The 17935-nt window shown below is 36.8% G+C and overlaps 1 protein-coding gene across 1 annotated transcript in view; it reads right to left on the bottom strand.

The window, feature by feature from the left end:
• Positions 1 to 17935, bottom strand: part of PARK2 (parkin RBR E3 ubiquitin protein ligase) — a 626120-nt gene that overhangs the window by 472264 nt on the left and 135921 nt on the right. Inside the window, exon 4 of the mRNA XM_010584524.1 lies at positions 10448 to 10566. Coding sequence (XP_010582826.1) covers positions 10448 to 10566 — 119 coding nt within the window. The remainder of the gene's footprint in view (positions 1 to 10447; positions 10567 to 17935) is intronic.

Below are 17935 nucleotides of genomic sequence, written 5' to 3'. Positions count from 1 at the left end.
TTCTGTGTGTCTATGTCCAAAATTTGTGCCATTTTAACTATGCCATTTTAACATCATTCATACAATACAGCAATCCTATGATGGCTGCAGTTGTACATGTAGTTTAAAAAAATTGCTTATACCAGGACAGATTGTTCTCATTCATAACTGTTTGAATTTATAGAGTTGTGAGGTAGTTGTACCCACTCTAGGAAGTATATTGCTTTGTCTACAAAAAAGTTAAAAATCTCCTCCTTCTCTGTCAAAGTATCTTCCCTTGTCTGAAAAGTCTATGTGTATTGTCTTGACAAAAGCAGGCTATTTCAGTTAAACTGAGATTTTTACATCACTAGACTGCTAGAATATTTCTCAGCAAGTCAGTTCCAAAATATATTTCATACTTATTACAGAGCCCCCACAATTTTATTTCTGCTTTTAACTAAACCGGTTAAACCATTAAGTCTTACATAATAATAAACCCATGTTCAGAGCTCTTGCCAAAGAACAGGTTCTCCAGGTAAAGCCTAGAAAATTTACAGGGTTCAACGTTAAAGTTATATTTGTATAGTTAAAACCACAAAAAAACCTCAACCCACTCCTAATATAATGAAGTTCTTAACACAGAAGCATTTGCTATCTATCAAAAACCCCCAAACATAAACCCCTCCTATATCCAGGATATACCACTGAACTCAAATGGCCTTTTTTCCACACAAGGAGCAAGCTTTAAACATATGGCAACTACTACAGGGAACCAAGGATGCCTTGTTTTGTCCAGCTGCTTACAGCAGAAAACTTAAATACATACTAACAACTTATCTGTGGATTACTAACTGGACAACACCCCTGAGAACAAGGGGAAAACCTTCATTAGAACACTGCATACCTCTATCAAGAAAGTTAAATCAATGTAACTACCATGGTTGTGGTTTCATCGTGGTAAAGATCTTTTATACTGATGAAGCTCTAAGGAAAGGTTTAATGAGTTTGACCTTAATACCTTTAGATCACAACCCTATCCAAACAAGTTTAATCAATATAACTTAAAATTAGCTGATTTTTTAGTTATAGAAGTCTGAGTTTTTACTTACATCATGTTTAAGTACCCTAAACCTTTTTTATAAACTAATTCAGTCCAAAACCAGAAAAAAACCCACAACCTCAGACACAAAGCAAAAATGTACAGATTTGGAGGGGTTTCTTCCACAATGAAGTAGAATAGAGACCTGTTTATAGTTCTTTTAGAGGAAAACAGTTACTTTAATCTGTTTTTAATTAATCACCTTAATTATCAATAATTAATATAAAATATAATAATAATAATAATTTAGAAATTACATCAGCTTCTTAAAGGACATGAAGGTACACACATATAAGAAAATAATTTGGCATTCTTCTGCTACTACAATACCTTAAGTAAATATAGTTATTTTTTCCTACTGAGCCAGCTGATGCATTGGTTATTCTAGCACCTTAAAAATTCAGAAAAAATTGCTAACCCTTTAGAATTGTTTAATACTTATCATTATGAAAAATGTTGAAATAATGTAGTATGAGCATGACCTCTCTGTACCCACAGCTATCTAAGGAGTAATACCAAGAAGACAGAAGTTTGGCTGTACTTTAATAAAGAAAGCAAATTAGGAGGATTATGTGATGGGACATCTGAATCTCAGTGGCAGCTGCTGTATTAAAAAAACCCCACTGTCACAGTCCAAAATTTGTTTGTACTGTAATACATTCCAGCAACACATGCACAGCACATTATAGTCTTACTGAGTAGAAAAAGGATCCAAAAGATAGATAGATAGATATAGATAGATAGATAGATAGATAGATATGGGAAGGGGAGACCAAGAAGGATTTACCTACATATACAGCTTAAGATGTCAACAGAGTAGATATGGGTCCAATGTTTAAACCACCGACAAACATTCATTCTATCTCCTTTCAACATAAAAGGCTAAGAAACTAGAGAGAGGGCCTTTCTTTGTCAGGGAAGGAGTTACTGCATGGAGAGAAGGCCGACTTTACCTATTGTTAAGATAATGACAGCAGAGCTGCCAATAATCAATATGCCAAAAGATGTAACCTAAAGATATGCTAACTTTTCATTGCCCTGGCCAACATAACACCCTTTTGCGGTCATATTGTCTGTGCAGATGCCAGCAGAGGGAAAGAGTGGTTCCTCTCTGGTTACACTTCTGCCCCCAAGAACAGCCCAAACTAAAGCTGAATACGGCTTACTTATCACATCTGTTGGTACTCCCTTTTTTTTTTTCTCCCAGAAGGTATATACATCTAAAAGGAAAGATACAAAAAACTTGAATAGAAATAGCACAAGACCCAGAAAAGAATGAAACAGATGAAGTCCACCATCTGATCTACACGTATACATGATCCCATGCCACCCAATGGTAAGTGCTCCCAATTTCTAAGGATTTCAGAAGTAGGGGTTATGAAATACAGGATCTATTTATCAAAGGATCCTTGATTACAATTCAGAGAATGTGCAATGTTACACAAAAGCAATTAAAATGCAACTAATATGTTGGAGAAAGCAAGTGTTACTCTGAGCATGGTATTTTTTACCAGTCGCAGGCTTTCAGCGACATACTGAAATATACATGTGGGGTGATCTCACCACCATGTGTAAATATCTGAAGGGAGGATGTAAAGAAGACTGAGCCGGGCTCTTTTCAGAGGTGCCCAGTGACAGGACCAGAGACAATGGGTACAAACTGAAACACAGGAGGTGCTGTCTGAACATAAGGAGAAACCTTTTTACCATGAGGGTGACTGAGTGCTGGCACAGGTTGTGTAGAGAGGCCGTGGAGTCTCTGTCCTCAGAGGTATTCAAAAGGACGTGGTTCTGGGCAACTAGGTCCGGGTGGCCTTGCTTGAGCACGGAGGTTCAACCAGATACGACCTTCAGAGTTTCCTTCCAACCTCACCCAATCTGAGAGTCTGTGCTTCTGTGATACCACAGCAACCGTCAGGATAGAGTACACTGAACACCATCTATACTCCTAGGCACGCATCTATCTTCTCTGGCAAAAAGGGTTCCTAAGACATTTGATTCAGAGACTCATGTAAAAGCCTAATCTGAAAGTAAATTTGGTAACTGTTTTTCCCCTTCATTTATGACTGTTGTTGCCCAGGCTGGAGAAACCTACTTTAGGCTCCACATTAAAGGGCAGTTTTATTTCACAGCATGACATGAAGTGGTACGTAACACTGAAGTAATTTTCCTTCTTTCCAATAATTGTTTTTTTCTTTTTTCTTCCAGCTTCTAAAACACTTTATAATGTGTAATCCCACTGAAAACACATGCTGCAATAAATATTATAAATGATGCATAGATATCTCAGAGCTTCTAATAGAATTAGAAGTTAAAATATACTTTCTTATCCCATTAAAATGAAAGAAAAACCTATATGTTAATTTTTTCAACACAGAGGCAAAATTGTTTCCTTTGCAAAGTTTATTTTGCATCAAAGAATTGCTGTTCCTGTCTTTTGGAATGGATGAAATAATTTTCTTCATAAATCAAGTGTGCATTTATTTTCATTTACTGTTTATACATAATTTAAACAATTGATGTCCAATGTAGTGAAATTTGTCTTAAGGGATATTGGAAAAAGAAATGAAAGAGGTAGCCAAAAGTCTGAATAAAACTACATCAGGTCTTCTGAATCCTCCCAACTGTTCTCTTCAGATGGAACTTAGCACTTTGGAGGCCAGCCTCGATGACACTGTCACTACGTAAGGCAGGTGCAAGATGAGGCCGTCCTTTAAGGGGTTCAGTGTGAAGTGAGACTCAGAGCCAAAGAAAGAAGTGGAGAAGGAAGAATAAAATGGTTATAAAATAATTTTGCAGTCACCCAATGCTGAGCTTTCTTACTCCTGTAAGTGCCACAGTGTCTTAAACCGGCCCCAGGAACATTTGTTGGAGCAGCCTCCCCAGGGTGTGGCTGGATTTGGTAGAATCTAACATAACATCAAAGGAAACAGACTTTCTAAGGTAGAAATGTAAGCATTATTTTTTTTCTTCTGGTATTCACATTACTGAAAGCAACGAAGACACTGGCTGAGCAATGGCAGAATCAGACCTGTGGACCGCATGCGACTGTTCTCAGGAAAGTTCCACCAGTAATTCTGGATTCTGGCTCAGCTCAACACTAAATTTATCTAATGCTGATGCCCTGCACCAGGTCATTGGAAGCAATAGGAGAGCACTAAGGAAGAGTGGATGACACAAATTCCTTATGAGTATGGCACCTGTGGAACTACAGTAAAAACACTAAAAATATTGGCCTCCTTGGTCAGGCCAATTAGCGATAGATTCTCCTCTGCCATGATGGAAAAATATCCCTTTCTGAGACAGATTTTGTTATTGGAAACTGTTCAGACTGTCTAATGGAAATGACAAATAGAGGCTTTGTATCTACTTTAGCATGGAATTGGGCATGAACTACAAACACCACTAGGAGACAGGAATTACTATCATAATACAGTCCTGCACTAACTGTCTCAGCAGTTCATATTCAGCAGGCCTGTCACCATCAGGTTGGGTCATGAGAGAAATGAGTGCACAAAAGAGTACATCTCCCTGCGTAGCAGGTAGCGAGAGGATCAGAATATGTCTGATTTCTCTCTGGCATCCTGGCACAGCTGGGCCTGGGCTACACAACAGAATAACATATCTGTGTCTTAAAATGTTCCCTCACTCTCAGAAAACACTGGTTCACTAGAAAAAGAATTAGGCTTATGATTAGGTATGCTGACAATATAACTAATGCAGAAGGATTTCCTGAATCTGTGGAAAACCTGGAAAAAAAGAGTTCCAAGAACTCTTTTTCTCTGCACTGGTCTTCTCAAAACAGCATTAACATCAGTGCCCAGTAGTAGTAATTTAGATGTCAGAATTGAGACATTTTTCATTATTTATGTAGAAAGAAGCACATATATTGAATATGTATCATTTCCTGTAAGTACTGCTTTTGTCGGCCAAATTCAGGGAAATAAGGCTATTTTTGCACTAATACATTCATTAGCAGGAACCCGACAATAAATGGTTGCTTCACATTTGTTAAGTTTGACCAAGGCACACACATTACAATGATAAATTTCCCATGCACAGTATTCAATAGAAGTATTTTAACACAGAGTGTTTGTCATGTGTAGCTAAGATGTATCAAAAACGTTTTTATCCTCAGAGCAAACACGTAATTTTGGAGAGGCAAATACCTACGTCATCCAGTCTCAAAAATTCAATCACATTTTTAATATCTCCTCAGCCTGTGAGTGAGATCACACTTTATCACATTGCACTCCACTGAGTGGAGTTTATTTTGCAGTTTAGCTTTAAAGGACAAATTGATTTTTTGTAACCTGCTTGCAAAATTACCCCAGCAGTGGTAACCAGCAGTGGGGAGATGCTGACTCAGCAGTGGTAAGGGCTAGATAATTGCACAGGTGCTACTTGTCCCCTTCTCTTTCAGTCAGCCTTGCTCCAACGCAGTGAGCAGCACTCCTTTCTTTCTCTGTCACCAAGCCAGGATACAAGTAGTGAATTCCAGGAAAAATATGTGATCTGAAATGAGCAGGGGTGAAAGGCAGTGCACTGTGGAATGGAGTTTCACAATGACATATTAAAAAAAGAAGAGATCAAAAGTAAACTGCCTTTTTATTTTCTATGACTGAAAATCTCTGCCAAGTTTATATTCATTAAAAAGAAAACACCCTACTGAAATAACTTGATTCAAATGGAGTTAGGAAGCAAGAACTCAAACTGTATTAAAGATCTTTCTCGTCCTAGGAGTACAAAAGTGTCAAATTCAAAATACTACGCTACCATCTATTAGGAAGACCACTTAAACTGTCTATGACTTGTTATTTATCAGTCACTGGAAGGCACCCAAAAGACACTAGCGCTCTTCCCTTGCAGAACTGTGATGTGCCACACAGCCCACGCTAACTGACAAGCTACCTAAGTGACAACTTTTCACGGTGCCAGAGAAAGAAAATTCAGCCAATGTCCATTTCTTTGTTAGTTTTAAGATGAAAAGCAATAGATAAAAGCAATACCCCTAATATGACAAGCTATGAAATAGCAGTTCTGTGGCAGAGACAGTGTAACAAAACCTGTGAAGTCAGGAGGCTCCTCTGGAGTGCAGAGGGCAGGGACAACAGCAGGACTGTACGCGCCAGCTGCTGAATAAAATCCAGATGTGCTCTCAGTGCCAGAAACTAAGTCTCATATCAGCTGCAGGGAATTAAATCAGATTCAAATATAACTCCCCATGTCTGACAAGACTGGAAATAATGATGTGAGCTGTAAGGAACACTTGAAACTATAGAAGCTGTGCAAAACACCTTTGGTCCTTGTAATAGAGGATATACTGAAAACTCAACTATTACTACCAAGAACAAAATGTGAATAATTACCAAATAGTAACGAGTCACTTGTCCCCACAGGAGAAATGGCCTCACCATAGCACCTGTGCCTGAGTGTGGAGACCTAAAGTCCATTTACCACATTTCAACCCAGATTCTTACTTTGGTTGAATTTTGCATTATGACAAATAGATACTGAGTCAAATGTTACTGTCTTCTATACCAGGAGTATGTCATAGAGTCAGTTACATTGAAAAACTGTGCTTTACATGTATAGCTTGGTGTATACCAGTTTGCAGAATCAGGCCTTCCATTTGCAGATGTGCATTTTCCTTTTCCTTATAGAGTTAACACCGTGAATGTTAGCACTGCTATGGCTCCAAAAAAAAGAACTGTAAATGTGACTGCTATAATCAGGTCTTTTTGTGGGTGGTTTGGTTTTTCTCTTCCCCTTCTGGAAAGAGGAATACCCTAATTATATGAATCATGGCTACTGAAACAAACTGCAACACTGTATGTATATGAAATATTTTTAAAAGCTTAAAAACAATAAAAGATATAAAACAGCATGAAACTAATGACTAAAATTTTCAAGGTATTTGAAGAAAGTTGCTGGCAGGCTTGTAGGTGGTTTACATAAGACTCCCACACTCCAATCTTTCCAGACATGCTTTTGTGCTTGATTAATTAGAGAAACTAGGGAGAGGTGATACTTTTGCAGTGACTGATGTTTTCTTATAATTAAATCAATCTGGTATATATCTGCCATAAAGCATTAGGTCATGAAATGTTCATAAAACACCAACCTAAGTGTCAACTGGAAAATTACAAATTTAATATTTAGATGGATGTCTTTGGTAAAAATAAAAACAGTGGTCTCTTTAATTTCATAGAAATATAGTATCATAAACTTACTCTGAGCATCATATATTAAAAATAATGCTATGCAAATAGGCATGACAGTTAAATAAGGTTATAGAATAAGACTGTTTAAATGAATAAGTAATATTTTAAAATGTCAGTCAACACACCATGAAAAAAAGAAAGCTCAATTTAATTAGGTTGGTCATTTGTGGCTTAGGTAGGAAAAGGATTAGCATGTAGAGTAAGTTAAGGCTGCCCAAAGCTTTGTGTGGGTTTTACACAGGTATTCACTTTCATTTCAATAAAAGAATTAGTATAACAAATGCTGGCTTACATGGTGCTTTGCTGCTTATGCATAAGAGAGCTTCTCAAGAAACTTGCTGTGTTGCCATGTAAAGGTCAGGCACAGTTTACAGAGAATTGAAAAAAAAAAAAAAGAGATCTTAAAAAAATGGCTTTGCTGACAAATCTGTAGTATGGTGGTACAGACAAGCTTTTTTATAGTTTGCTTATGCCGACTTTAGTTTTACTGATTTCTCTGTAAAAGGAAAATAATTGTAGTACCAGTAGAGAAGATGTTTATCAGCAATCACTAGCATAGTGCAGTAGGATTGGAGGGGAAAGATAGAGGGTTTGGGGTAATATACTAACTTACATGATTTTTTTTTAATGTGCACAAAAGTCAAGCAATTGACAGTAATGTTTTCAGCCTGACATAACTTGCCTACTGCAGACTGCAATGCATTGAAGAAAGCAGAGTACATACAACACACTTGCTGGTAGGACTGCACTTTTGCCTAGCATTAATGCAAGAGGTCTCCACACAGTACTGAAAAATAAATGGGGCTTAGTTCATATTTCAAGCTTCCCCAGCTGGAATTATTTTCTGTCTCCCTGGAAGATGGACCAGAAAGTGAGAAGAAAAGAGATTACAGGGGCCAGGCACATGCCAAATCTGCACCTAATCTTCATAACCACAGGACTGAGGTACATGGTAGGTATTTATAAAACAAATTGACTGTCGCATAGTGCATTCATGGCAATAAGTGTGCCCATTTTGCAAATATTGCACTTTGGAAGTCCTGAGCACTGCCAGCCCAAACTGCTGGAACAGCACGCTCGCTGTTTTTAACTACTGTGCTCCACTCAAATTTGAGAGGAAAAGAATAATAACAAATTTTCTTTGTTTTGGAGAGAAAGTAACAAGAACCTTAAGTATAAATTATTTTCATAGACAAGCATTCTTTAAAAACTAAACCAGATAAAAATTATCATTTGATACTCTCTAAAAGCTATTTTCCTTTTCTCCTTTGTACTTTTATGCTGAAGTACCTTCTCAAATCTTCTGAAAGCTTGGATTTTTTGAATCAATCTTGAAAATCACAAATGCTTCCACTACAAGTTTCCAGCTACTTTCTTTTCATATCTACTGTAAAATATGCTAATAGAAAAAACAAGCAGCTGCACTCTGATCATTCAATGGAAACTACCAGCTTGTGTATATTTATTGTGTTCTTGACCCTGTATTTGTCAAAAGAATGTAGGCCCGCATACATTTCAGACAAGCAGATACATAAAGTGTATTTAGAATTATGCCATACTGGAACTTTTTATAATAGTGTTTTTATTGTGGCATTATGAGGAATTCTTGTCAGACAATAAAGGGATTCTTTTTTTTCTTTTAAAGTCTCCAAAATGAAGAACACTACTTAGCAGATACTGTAAAAACTGAAAGGTTTGGAAATTTATTTAAGTCTACTTAATACAAGGAACATAATGATTCCAACCAAATGGCAGAGGTGTAAAAGTCATTATTTCCAAGAGTGGGCAGGCCAAAGGAAGCCACTGAGTCTAGCAAAGGACACATATTGTGTGCTGTCAATGCAATACACAAGGTTCAAACTTGTCTAGTGATAACAGCAATGTCTTTCAGCAGCACTGACTGCTTGACTTCAAGATGAATACAATGTCATCTGTGTTTTTATCCATTCTGAACATTATATTATTGGAAATGTACGTTAATGGCAACTTCTCTTGTATTTTGGTTTGTAAGTGATTCAAGCCTATACTAACCACCAACATTTAAATGCAACCTTGGGAGAAAGCAAATCCCTTTAGATGTGTTCACTTGGAACACCACAAAATGCACACACTTCCAAGCCTCTGAAATAAATCAGAGATAGGCAGGTAATTCAGGAATAGCATGCGGAGCTTGAGTGGGTTTGTTGTTGTGGCTTTTTGAATTAGATATCTATAAGCATTGCTACAGTTTATTCTTTTCAATGAGAATAAAGGAGCTGGGTTTTTAAAGGGTCTCACGGTGCTATTACGTGTAAAGACATTGAAGCACTGGGTTACCTCCAGAACACGAAGCTGAAATTAACCACTTTAAAGCACAGTGAAAGACAAATTTAAACATTTAAACATGTGCCAAATATGAAAGCCCCCCCCGCCCAGCCTGCTGTAAAGCCTAAGCCTCTCACATAACAAACCTGGTAGACAAACACTGTGATTTATGAGAGAGGAAGAACTCTTCATTCCCCAGTAGCACAACTGGTGAAATTCAGCAGCACTTAGTCAAAAAAAACCTCCAAAACTTTACACTACTGCACATTCAAGTCAAACAACACTCCCATTTCAGGATGCAAACCAAACTTGATGGTTCTCCTGCTAACTTTCTGTCCTGGCACAATAACTTTCCCCTGACTTTACATGCAGCAGCTAGGCTGGACAGATTAATATTCTCAACTGCACAGCCACTTAATCCCTCCTTGTCTCATTCCATAATGGTCACAATCAAGACCTGAATTCAGGTCTTTCTGTGGCCTTAACAACTGCTCCAAGCTTTGCGTGAGCCTCTATAATTCCAACTCTTTAGCACACATGTAGTTGTAATCATTGTGCACACTACCAGGTTAATCTTTAGTCCTTAAAATATAAAGCTAAGAAGGTCTTTACAGGATTGGAGCTCTAGTCTGCAACATGTTCCTTGCGTGTGCTGCAAATAATGGAAATAAGTGAGTGAAATTTTCACAAACCTTTGAATTACTCTTCTCAGTTATGAACAGCGAGAAAAAAAATTAAGTAGAAATACATATATACATAGCCACATGTATGCAAATAGATAAAGCTAGATATATCATTTCCATATACTCCAAACCCTTGAAACAAACAAACGAACAAACAAACAAACAAACAATCTTACCCTTGCCAACGTCAGTGTTCCTTGTTTACACACACTGCAGCGGACCCTCAGTTTCCCAGGTTTCACAGCTTGGCAGAAATTTTTGCAAAAAACATAAAAAGTGTTGTAACTAGCTGCACCTGCCAGGAGGAAAAAAACCAAGAAACAAACAAAAACATTTGATGTATACTGAAAATCAGTAACCAACTGTCATGAAAGGTTTCTATTTGACTCTATAAGTGATAAGTAAAAAAATCGGTTGACTAATTTTAAGGCCTGAATTCAGCATTGTGATTATCTTTTCTTGCCTGGTCTAGTTCTTAGCACCTTTCAGTAACTCCTGCTTCTTGATCAATAGTCATAGGTGAACTACACCGTAACTCCTAGAAAATGCATCCTGTCTTGAGTTTGAGCTTACCACTGATGAGCACCAGCTGTAATCTTTGGGAAGTGATGTATGAGATTAATTAGTCCAGCTCTCCATAACTTGCATCTTTCATTTGTCTAGCTGCAAGTTTTAGTGAGTTCAAATTGCATGAAAATTTCCTTGGATGAAGTTTAAAAGATCAGTTTGACTGATATCACAGTAAGAAAACAGATATTTAATTTAGCAAATTTAGTTTTATTCATGGAAGACTGGGAACCATTTCTTTGTTCTTGCTGGCAGCGGTATAACCTAGCAAAGTTTGTAAACTGCTGCCAAGATATTAGGCCAAGCAAATTTTCAAGGAAAATTAAATGAAACGCATTCTGTTCTGTGAAACTATGGAACAGAAGATGATATGCAGAGAATTGTGTAAGCCTGGGGCAATGCTAATGAATTTGATTTCACATGCAATCCTGATCACTATTTTGAGTAGAGCACTTTTTAGAATGGCTATTGCTATTCCTTAGAAAATGACGGAAGATTCACAGCATGGTTTTAATCTAGACTAGACATCTCCAAGTTCAGAGACTCAAGCTTATTATCAGAAGTTGAACTGAGACCAGAATAAAGTTTTTAACAGATTTTTCCCAATATCAAGAGGAATGGTTGTGGAGGTTTGTCCATTAACAGTGGTGAACTTCAGAATCAATAGCAGTCCCTTAGAGATCAAACATTTTTCACTGTCTTCTTCTCCGTTCTCCTACTTCTCCCTACATTTATCAGCAATATACTTTTTATGTATATTTGAATCCTAACATGTTACCACAGCAAATATGATCTGGAATAATATTTTTAAATCTGACTGACTTGCTTTATTTTTACATGTCCTTCACATGATAAGGGTCAGATGCTGTGTGCTGCGAAAGAAAATGCCTATCGATTTCATGATACACCTGTTCATAGGTGTCCTAACTTAAATGTGCAACTGGTTTCCAAAACTCAACTTCAGAGAACTATGTCATCCAAAAAACTTTTTTTCTAAGAAAAAGTACGTAGATGTTTTACAAGAAGATGTACACTGATGAAAGAAGTTTTATAACACTTTTTCCAGTTTTCAGAAAGCTACATTAAGAGTACATCAGTGATGTATCCAATATTAATTTTAGTCAACTGATCTACTAAGTGTTTTCATTATGCTGCCCTGGGGAATATTAATCACCATAGCAGAACATAAAGCATAACAGAATTTAAACTGAATTCATTTTTTTTTGTGGAAAATTAACACACATTCATACATTCATGCACATACAAACTTTTCATATGAATAAGTGCAACTCAGAAGGTTGAGAGCACACTTCTCCAATCAGCCTAGAACACAGTTCTGAGATTAAAATAGTTCAACTGACAAAAAAAAGGCTTATGCTGAAACATTTAATAAATGGTACAATGTTGAGAGCTGAATACAAACTAAATATGACAAAATTTGGGACATTTGGATCTCTATTTACTCGTAATTTGCCTGAGGCTCCTAATGCTAGAACTGAGAGCACGTCTGGATTAGACTTAATCTGAGCTAGAATCCACAACAAAATTCTAAACTACAGCATTGCAAATGAGGAGGGGTACACTTGCAAATGATTGAATTTTACTTTTGGCAGTTCCTCTATGCAGGGTCAGCAGGTCAATCAATAAAACAAAAGGGCAGTACCTGTAGCACAATTCAAAGGAAATACTACATGACTTAAGTAAGCAAAAATGCTATTGCTAATAGAGGCCCACAATAAACAAGATGATTTCAGCCACGTAGTCTCAAGTGCAGGAAGTGAGACGAGAGCCCTTTACCTATTTTGGTATCACCAGTCCTCTCCCACTGCTCTGATTTCCTATATGGGCAGTCTAATGAGACTAATGAGACTGCTACTTCTATTCACATTTAGAAGCACTTATCCTGAGTAGATCTGTGATGCCACTACTCACTCTCCTAATTCGGTTCTACTCTCCAGAAAGATTCCTGCCATGACTTTAATGAAACCCGTCCGGTCAAACAGAACCATCTTATTGAGTACATGAGCCCTTACAGAATAAAACAGTTTGTTAATTGGGCTGATGCCTTTCCTGATCCAGTCTCCACTCCCTGATGTCTTGTGTCCCTGTCTCACACTTTATACCAAGTTTCTTTCAAGCAGGAAACTACTTGAGGCAGGAATCATGCTTTCTGCCTGCTTTGTGTTCTAAGCTCATTCCATCTGGACCCAAAGATAAAATTATATTATTGATAATACTCTGCAAAATATTCACAGGATAGTATGGCATAAATCAGCATGACTGAATACTGTGGTAAAAAATAGCAGTCATAGGAGAGGCCTAAAATGAGACATACTGCTGATTTACTATAGAGGATAAATCTTATGCATTAGCTTGATATTTACTCCATGCAAAAATAGACTACATTAGCTCAATATTCATTTTTCTTACCACTTTCCATTTTTTTCCTTTTTCATGAATATAAAAAATACCCCAAACACATCCCCCATGCACAACTTTGAAACACAAGAAACAAATTTATAATACAATGAGTTGGAGCAGTTAAGCAGCACAGATCTATTCAGAGACCCAGAATAACTTTTGAAATGCCTGCTATAGCAAGGCTGCTGGAGAGGCACAACATGACAAGAGGAATGTTCTGATTTTAGGAGGAGAGTGTAAATGGAGATTTCCAGCAAACCATTCACCGTTTTATGCAGACACACTGATCTCATTCTCACAAGGTGCAGTTACATCATTAGGTGTATGTCCTGAGCAGCGTCACCAGGAGTGGTGAAGACTGAATTAAAAATGCAAATGCTAGAAGTCAGCATACAGTACAATACTGATGGCCAGCATTCAACTCTTTACTGACTTGTTAATGTCCCTGTGGATTTTAGCATGGTCCCTGGCTGAGACTGCATCCCCTTGAATCCCTTTTCAGAGGGGAACTGAAAGATACAGGAAAAAAGAAATCTGCTTTATGCACCAGCTCTGACATAGCAATATTAACAAGTAATGTAATTATGGCACCGTGCCAGTAATCACTAAAATTGCTGCAGAACCAACCTTAGAACCTCATCTTTCCTCATTCAATCATGGTCTATAAGCTTTCATAAAGCTTTCCATTAATATTTTATAATACTGGCACTCAGCAAGAATGTGAAGACACAGCAGATTACAAGTTTAAAAAAAATGTAGTCCCTTTATAAATGCTGATCTTTATATCGAACATGAGCATTAATGCCATAAATAAATAAATAAAATTATACCTACTAGTATTCTTTGCAGTTACATACATTGGTGGGAGGGAAGACTGAGGGAAAAACAAATGCACTGTATCTGCACTTATTCTTTTCTGGGAAGGTAAAGTCACAACAACCTCAATTTTTAGGTCCATATTCCAAATATTTATTTGTGGTACGAGGGTCCCATAATAGTTTCTTTTGACCACCAATGATTCATCTGGTGGTCTGGACACTTTTCTAGCTTTCCCACACCAGTTGGTAATCAGCATGTCTTTTGAGAATCCATTTACTTTGAGTCTTTTATCTTTAAAGATGATGTAACAAGGATCTGTCATTTTGTTGACAGGTATTTTACTTTAATTTACTGTAAACCAAAAAGATGCCACCAGAAAGTTGATCTTACAAACCTGAGATTCTAAGTTTGAAGTCCAAAAGCATTTTTCAGCACATGATTGTAGGCTAACTTTTTAAGAAGCCACCTCCAACATGTCAAGCTTCAGATAAATCTGACTTGGAAATGCAGGAAAAAAGTGTCTTTTATTTTATTCACATGTGATGAATTAGCAACCAAATGAATAATTTCCATCTGCATTGGTGAATTCCTCTCATAACTTGTTTCAACATAGCAAAACTCATTTAATGCACAACTGCCTGGCTATATGGGTCTACCTTACCTGCCCTTTGCATTTGGTAAGAACACTTACAGGACTGAATCTTTCAGGGAAAGTAAGGGAATGTCTTTTGTCTGAAGTCACAAGAAATGCATCTCCCATCTGCAGTCATAGAGAATTCAAAACCTCCTTCCTCAGGTCATCCGTTCTAGCACTTCAATATCTTTATCTTTAAGAAGATACTCCTTATTTCTAGCTTTAATTTTCTGTGCTGAAATTTAACAGTTACGTCCTCTACTTTCACCCAAAGATATGGAAGCCAATTTATTTTCTTTCTCTTTGCAGCAGGTTTTTGTATTGGTTTTCTATTTCATGGGCTAGTCAACCCCAATATGATCATTCCTTTCTTACACATAATACTCTCTAGAGCTCAAAATATTTCTCTTGGATTTTTCTTTAAATAGTGTTAGGTGCAGCTCCCTAAACTTGTCACGATTTTCCAGCTGAAATCTTTCCAATGCTGAACACAATAGGGTTCTTTTTTGAAGACATCTTTTTATCTGTTCCTGTATAATATTTTGCTCAACATTATGGGCATAACTTAATTGGTTCTTGTTCAGTCTATGATCTAAAATGAACCTCCAGACCCTTGTCTACTTCATCTGTTGTAACCCACTATGTATTTGTGTTGCTGAATGCTGCCAGCCAAGCGCAATACCCTGGGCTGGCCCCTTCTGAGCAGCATGGTGTTTCTTTCTAGACTGTATGTCCAATTTGTCATGATCATTTGACATTCTCAGGCTGTCATCCACTTTATCTGCAGTCCCTCCTAGCTTGGTGATGTCTACTGCTTTAATAAGTATTGTATCTAGTCCATCCTCCAGGTCATTAATGAGAATATTGATTAATATCAGATGTAGGGCAGACCCATTCAATATATCCCTCCATTTTGATGATGAACTACTAACAACTACTCCCTGGCTACAAATTAATAGACAAGTTCACAGCAACCTTACTGTATTCTTATCTATATCTGGACACCCCATTTGCTAATGACAGTATTGTGCTAAATAGTCAAAAACCTTGGAAAGGTGAATATGTGATATCTACTGCTTTCTTCTCTCCACAGTTCAACATGACCTGTTTTTTATAAATTCATCCTGTTTGTTACTCTTGTTCTTGGATTCTTTCAGATACTTGCAAGTGTTAGATTTTTCCTCCAACCATTTTCAGGAACTTCAATTAAGCTTTTAGGTTTTAAAATTCCTAGACTTTTCCACTACTTTTTAAAAACATCACCAGATCCCCCCTCCATTCTTCCTATATATTATTTATTTTCTGTGAGTTCTAGAAGTTATTTCTGTAGTTCTGAGATTCCATTCAATAAGGAGGACATTTACTTTAAAAGAATAAAAATTATACTAATGTCTCATGAAGTAGCAAATTTAGAATTATCCATGTAGGAGCAAGCAAAAAATAAGTCTGAGCTGTTTGAGGTTTTTTCTTGTTTTGTTTTTGTTTGTTTCTGTTTTTCAACTACAAGCAATATCTAGTACTGATACTTTCCTCACAAAATTTCCTAACAAAAATTGCAGTAAAATATAAAGCAAGAAACTATTTGGTGAAGAACAGCTACTGAAGGCTCAAAGACCTTCCAGAATTTAAAGCAGAAGTATGCATAGGCTAACCTGCTAAGATAGCTTAGGTAATGAGATAAGTTATAGCCTCAGGTCATGCTACAGTGTTAGAAATAAATTATTTCAATTGTTATTATCTTTCTATATTAACCATCAAATAACATGACAGAAGAGATAAAGTAACATAACATATTAACCTAAATTCATCACATCTCCTTTCTAATATCCAGAAATAATGTCTCCAAAAACCTGAGTTTAAGCCCTATGTAAACTGAATTGCTCAAACTAAGTCATCAGAGGTGGGGTTAAGGATCAATTTTGAAAGTTTAATATCCTTCAGTGCTGGGGAACAGCATCCCTGTCATTCAGGAATGGATGATAGGTCAAGAGAAACAACAACAATAATTTTTCTCTAGTATATTTTGTACTGAATGCACTTCTATAGGATGTTTAATAGCTCCTTAAATATATGAGATATAATTCCCAGCTAGAGTCATAATGAATACTATGTAATTAACATGGTGTCGTGGTGCTGATTGCCACTTTTTCTACCAATGTTCTCATTTGAGTGAAGCTTGCAACTGTTGGAGAAACTTAATGACTTCCCACTTGGAAATATCAAAAGTGTGTCTGAGGGCAATAAGAAGATGAGAGAAAGTTCAAGAGAAAAGTGTTGGAGCAAGACAAAGTAGCAGGACACACAGAAATATCCTAAGTATTGTAACTCCCTCTCCATAAGCTCCTCTGTAAGTACTTTTCCCTGCCATCTCCACCTCAGGCTTAGTTATCTGCCTTCAAGAGTGTCTAAGGTCTATGGCCCACCATCATAACCTTGGCTCAGCCTCCTAAGGAAATGACCAAGTCATGAGAAAGCTGTGAAAAAGTTTGTAGAAGGATAAAAGTAAAATGGCAGAGAGAAAGGGTTGTGGAGATGGATTCACTAGGCCAAGGATTCAAGAGGAAAAGTACCAACATGGGTAGTTATAAAAATCTCAAAGGAAAAAAGGAGAGGGTTATTTGACCTGACACTTTCTGTTGAGAGCTTACAGTTTAATGATCCAAGATACACAGACAACAGGTTTCATGTATGCTCATTGGTCTCCATTAAATCTTTCTCAGTGTTTTTGTCAGATTCTGCTTTTCTTTTTAGTGTATTTTCTATATTAGCTATTTGTTGATCTAGATCTTCAAATTAGCCATAGAAAAGAAAGAGGAAGGTTCAAATAAGCCACGCTGCAGGTTGTATAAGATCAAACCAACTGCTTCCTCCTGTTCGGTTTTGGAGAAGTTATACAATAAATTACTCAAACCTGAATAACAGAAGTCTGAGATAGAATTTTCCTAGTTAAAAAGCAGGAGTGGGTCTGATAGACAAAATCTGTGATTCCACTTTCAAAAGCAATTTATTGATCATTTTATACCTTCAACATCTCCAGTAACTTTTAAACAATGTACATTTAACAGGGACCAGGATAATATGTATGGCTAATATGTATGAATATATATGTACTTGTACATATATGAATTATACACATATATGTATAATGTAAATGTATGAGGCACACACTGTTGGTGTATAACTTTAAAAACTTTAATAAGAATTCAGAAAACAATCCCTATTT

Source organism: Haliaeetus leucocephalus, unplaced genomic scaffold (assembly GCF_000737465.1).
Source record: "Haliaeetus leucocephalus isolate CR32 unplaced genomic scaffold, Haliaeetus_leucocephalus-4.0 Scaffold992, whole genome shotgun sequence".
Lineage (NCBI taxonomy): Eukaryota > Metazoa > Chordata > Aves > Accipitriformes > Accipitridae > Haliaeetus > Haliaeetus leucocephalus.
This window is presented reverse-complemented; position numbering and strand designations above follow the sequence as displayed.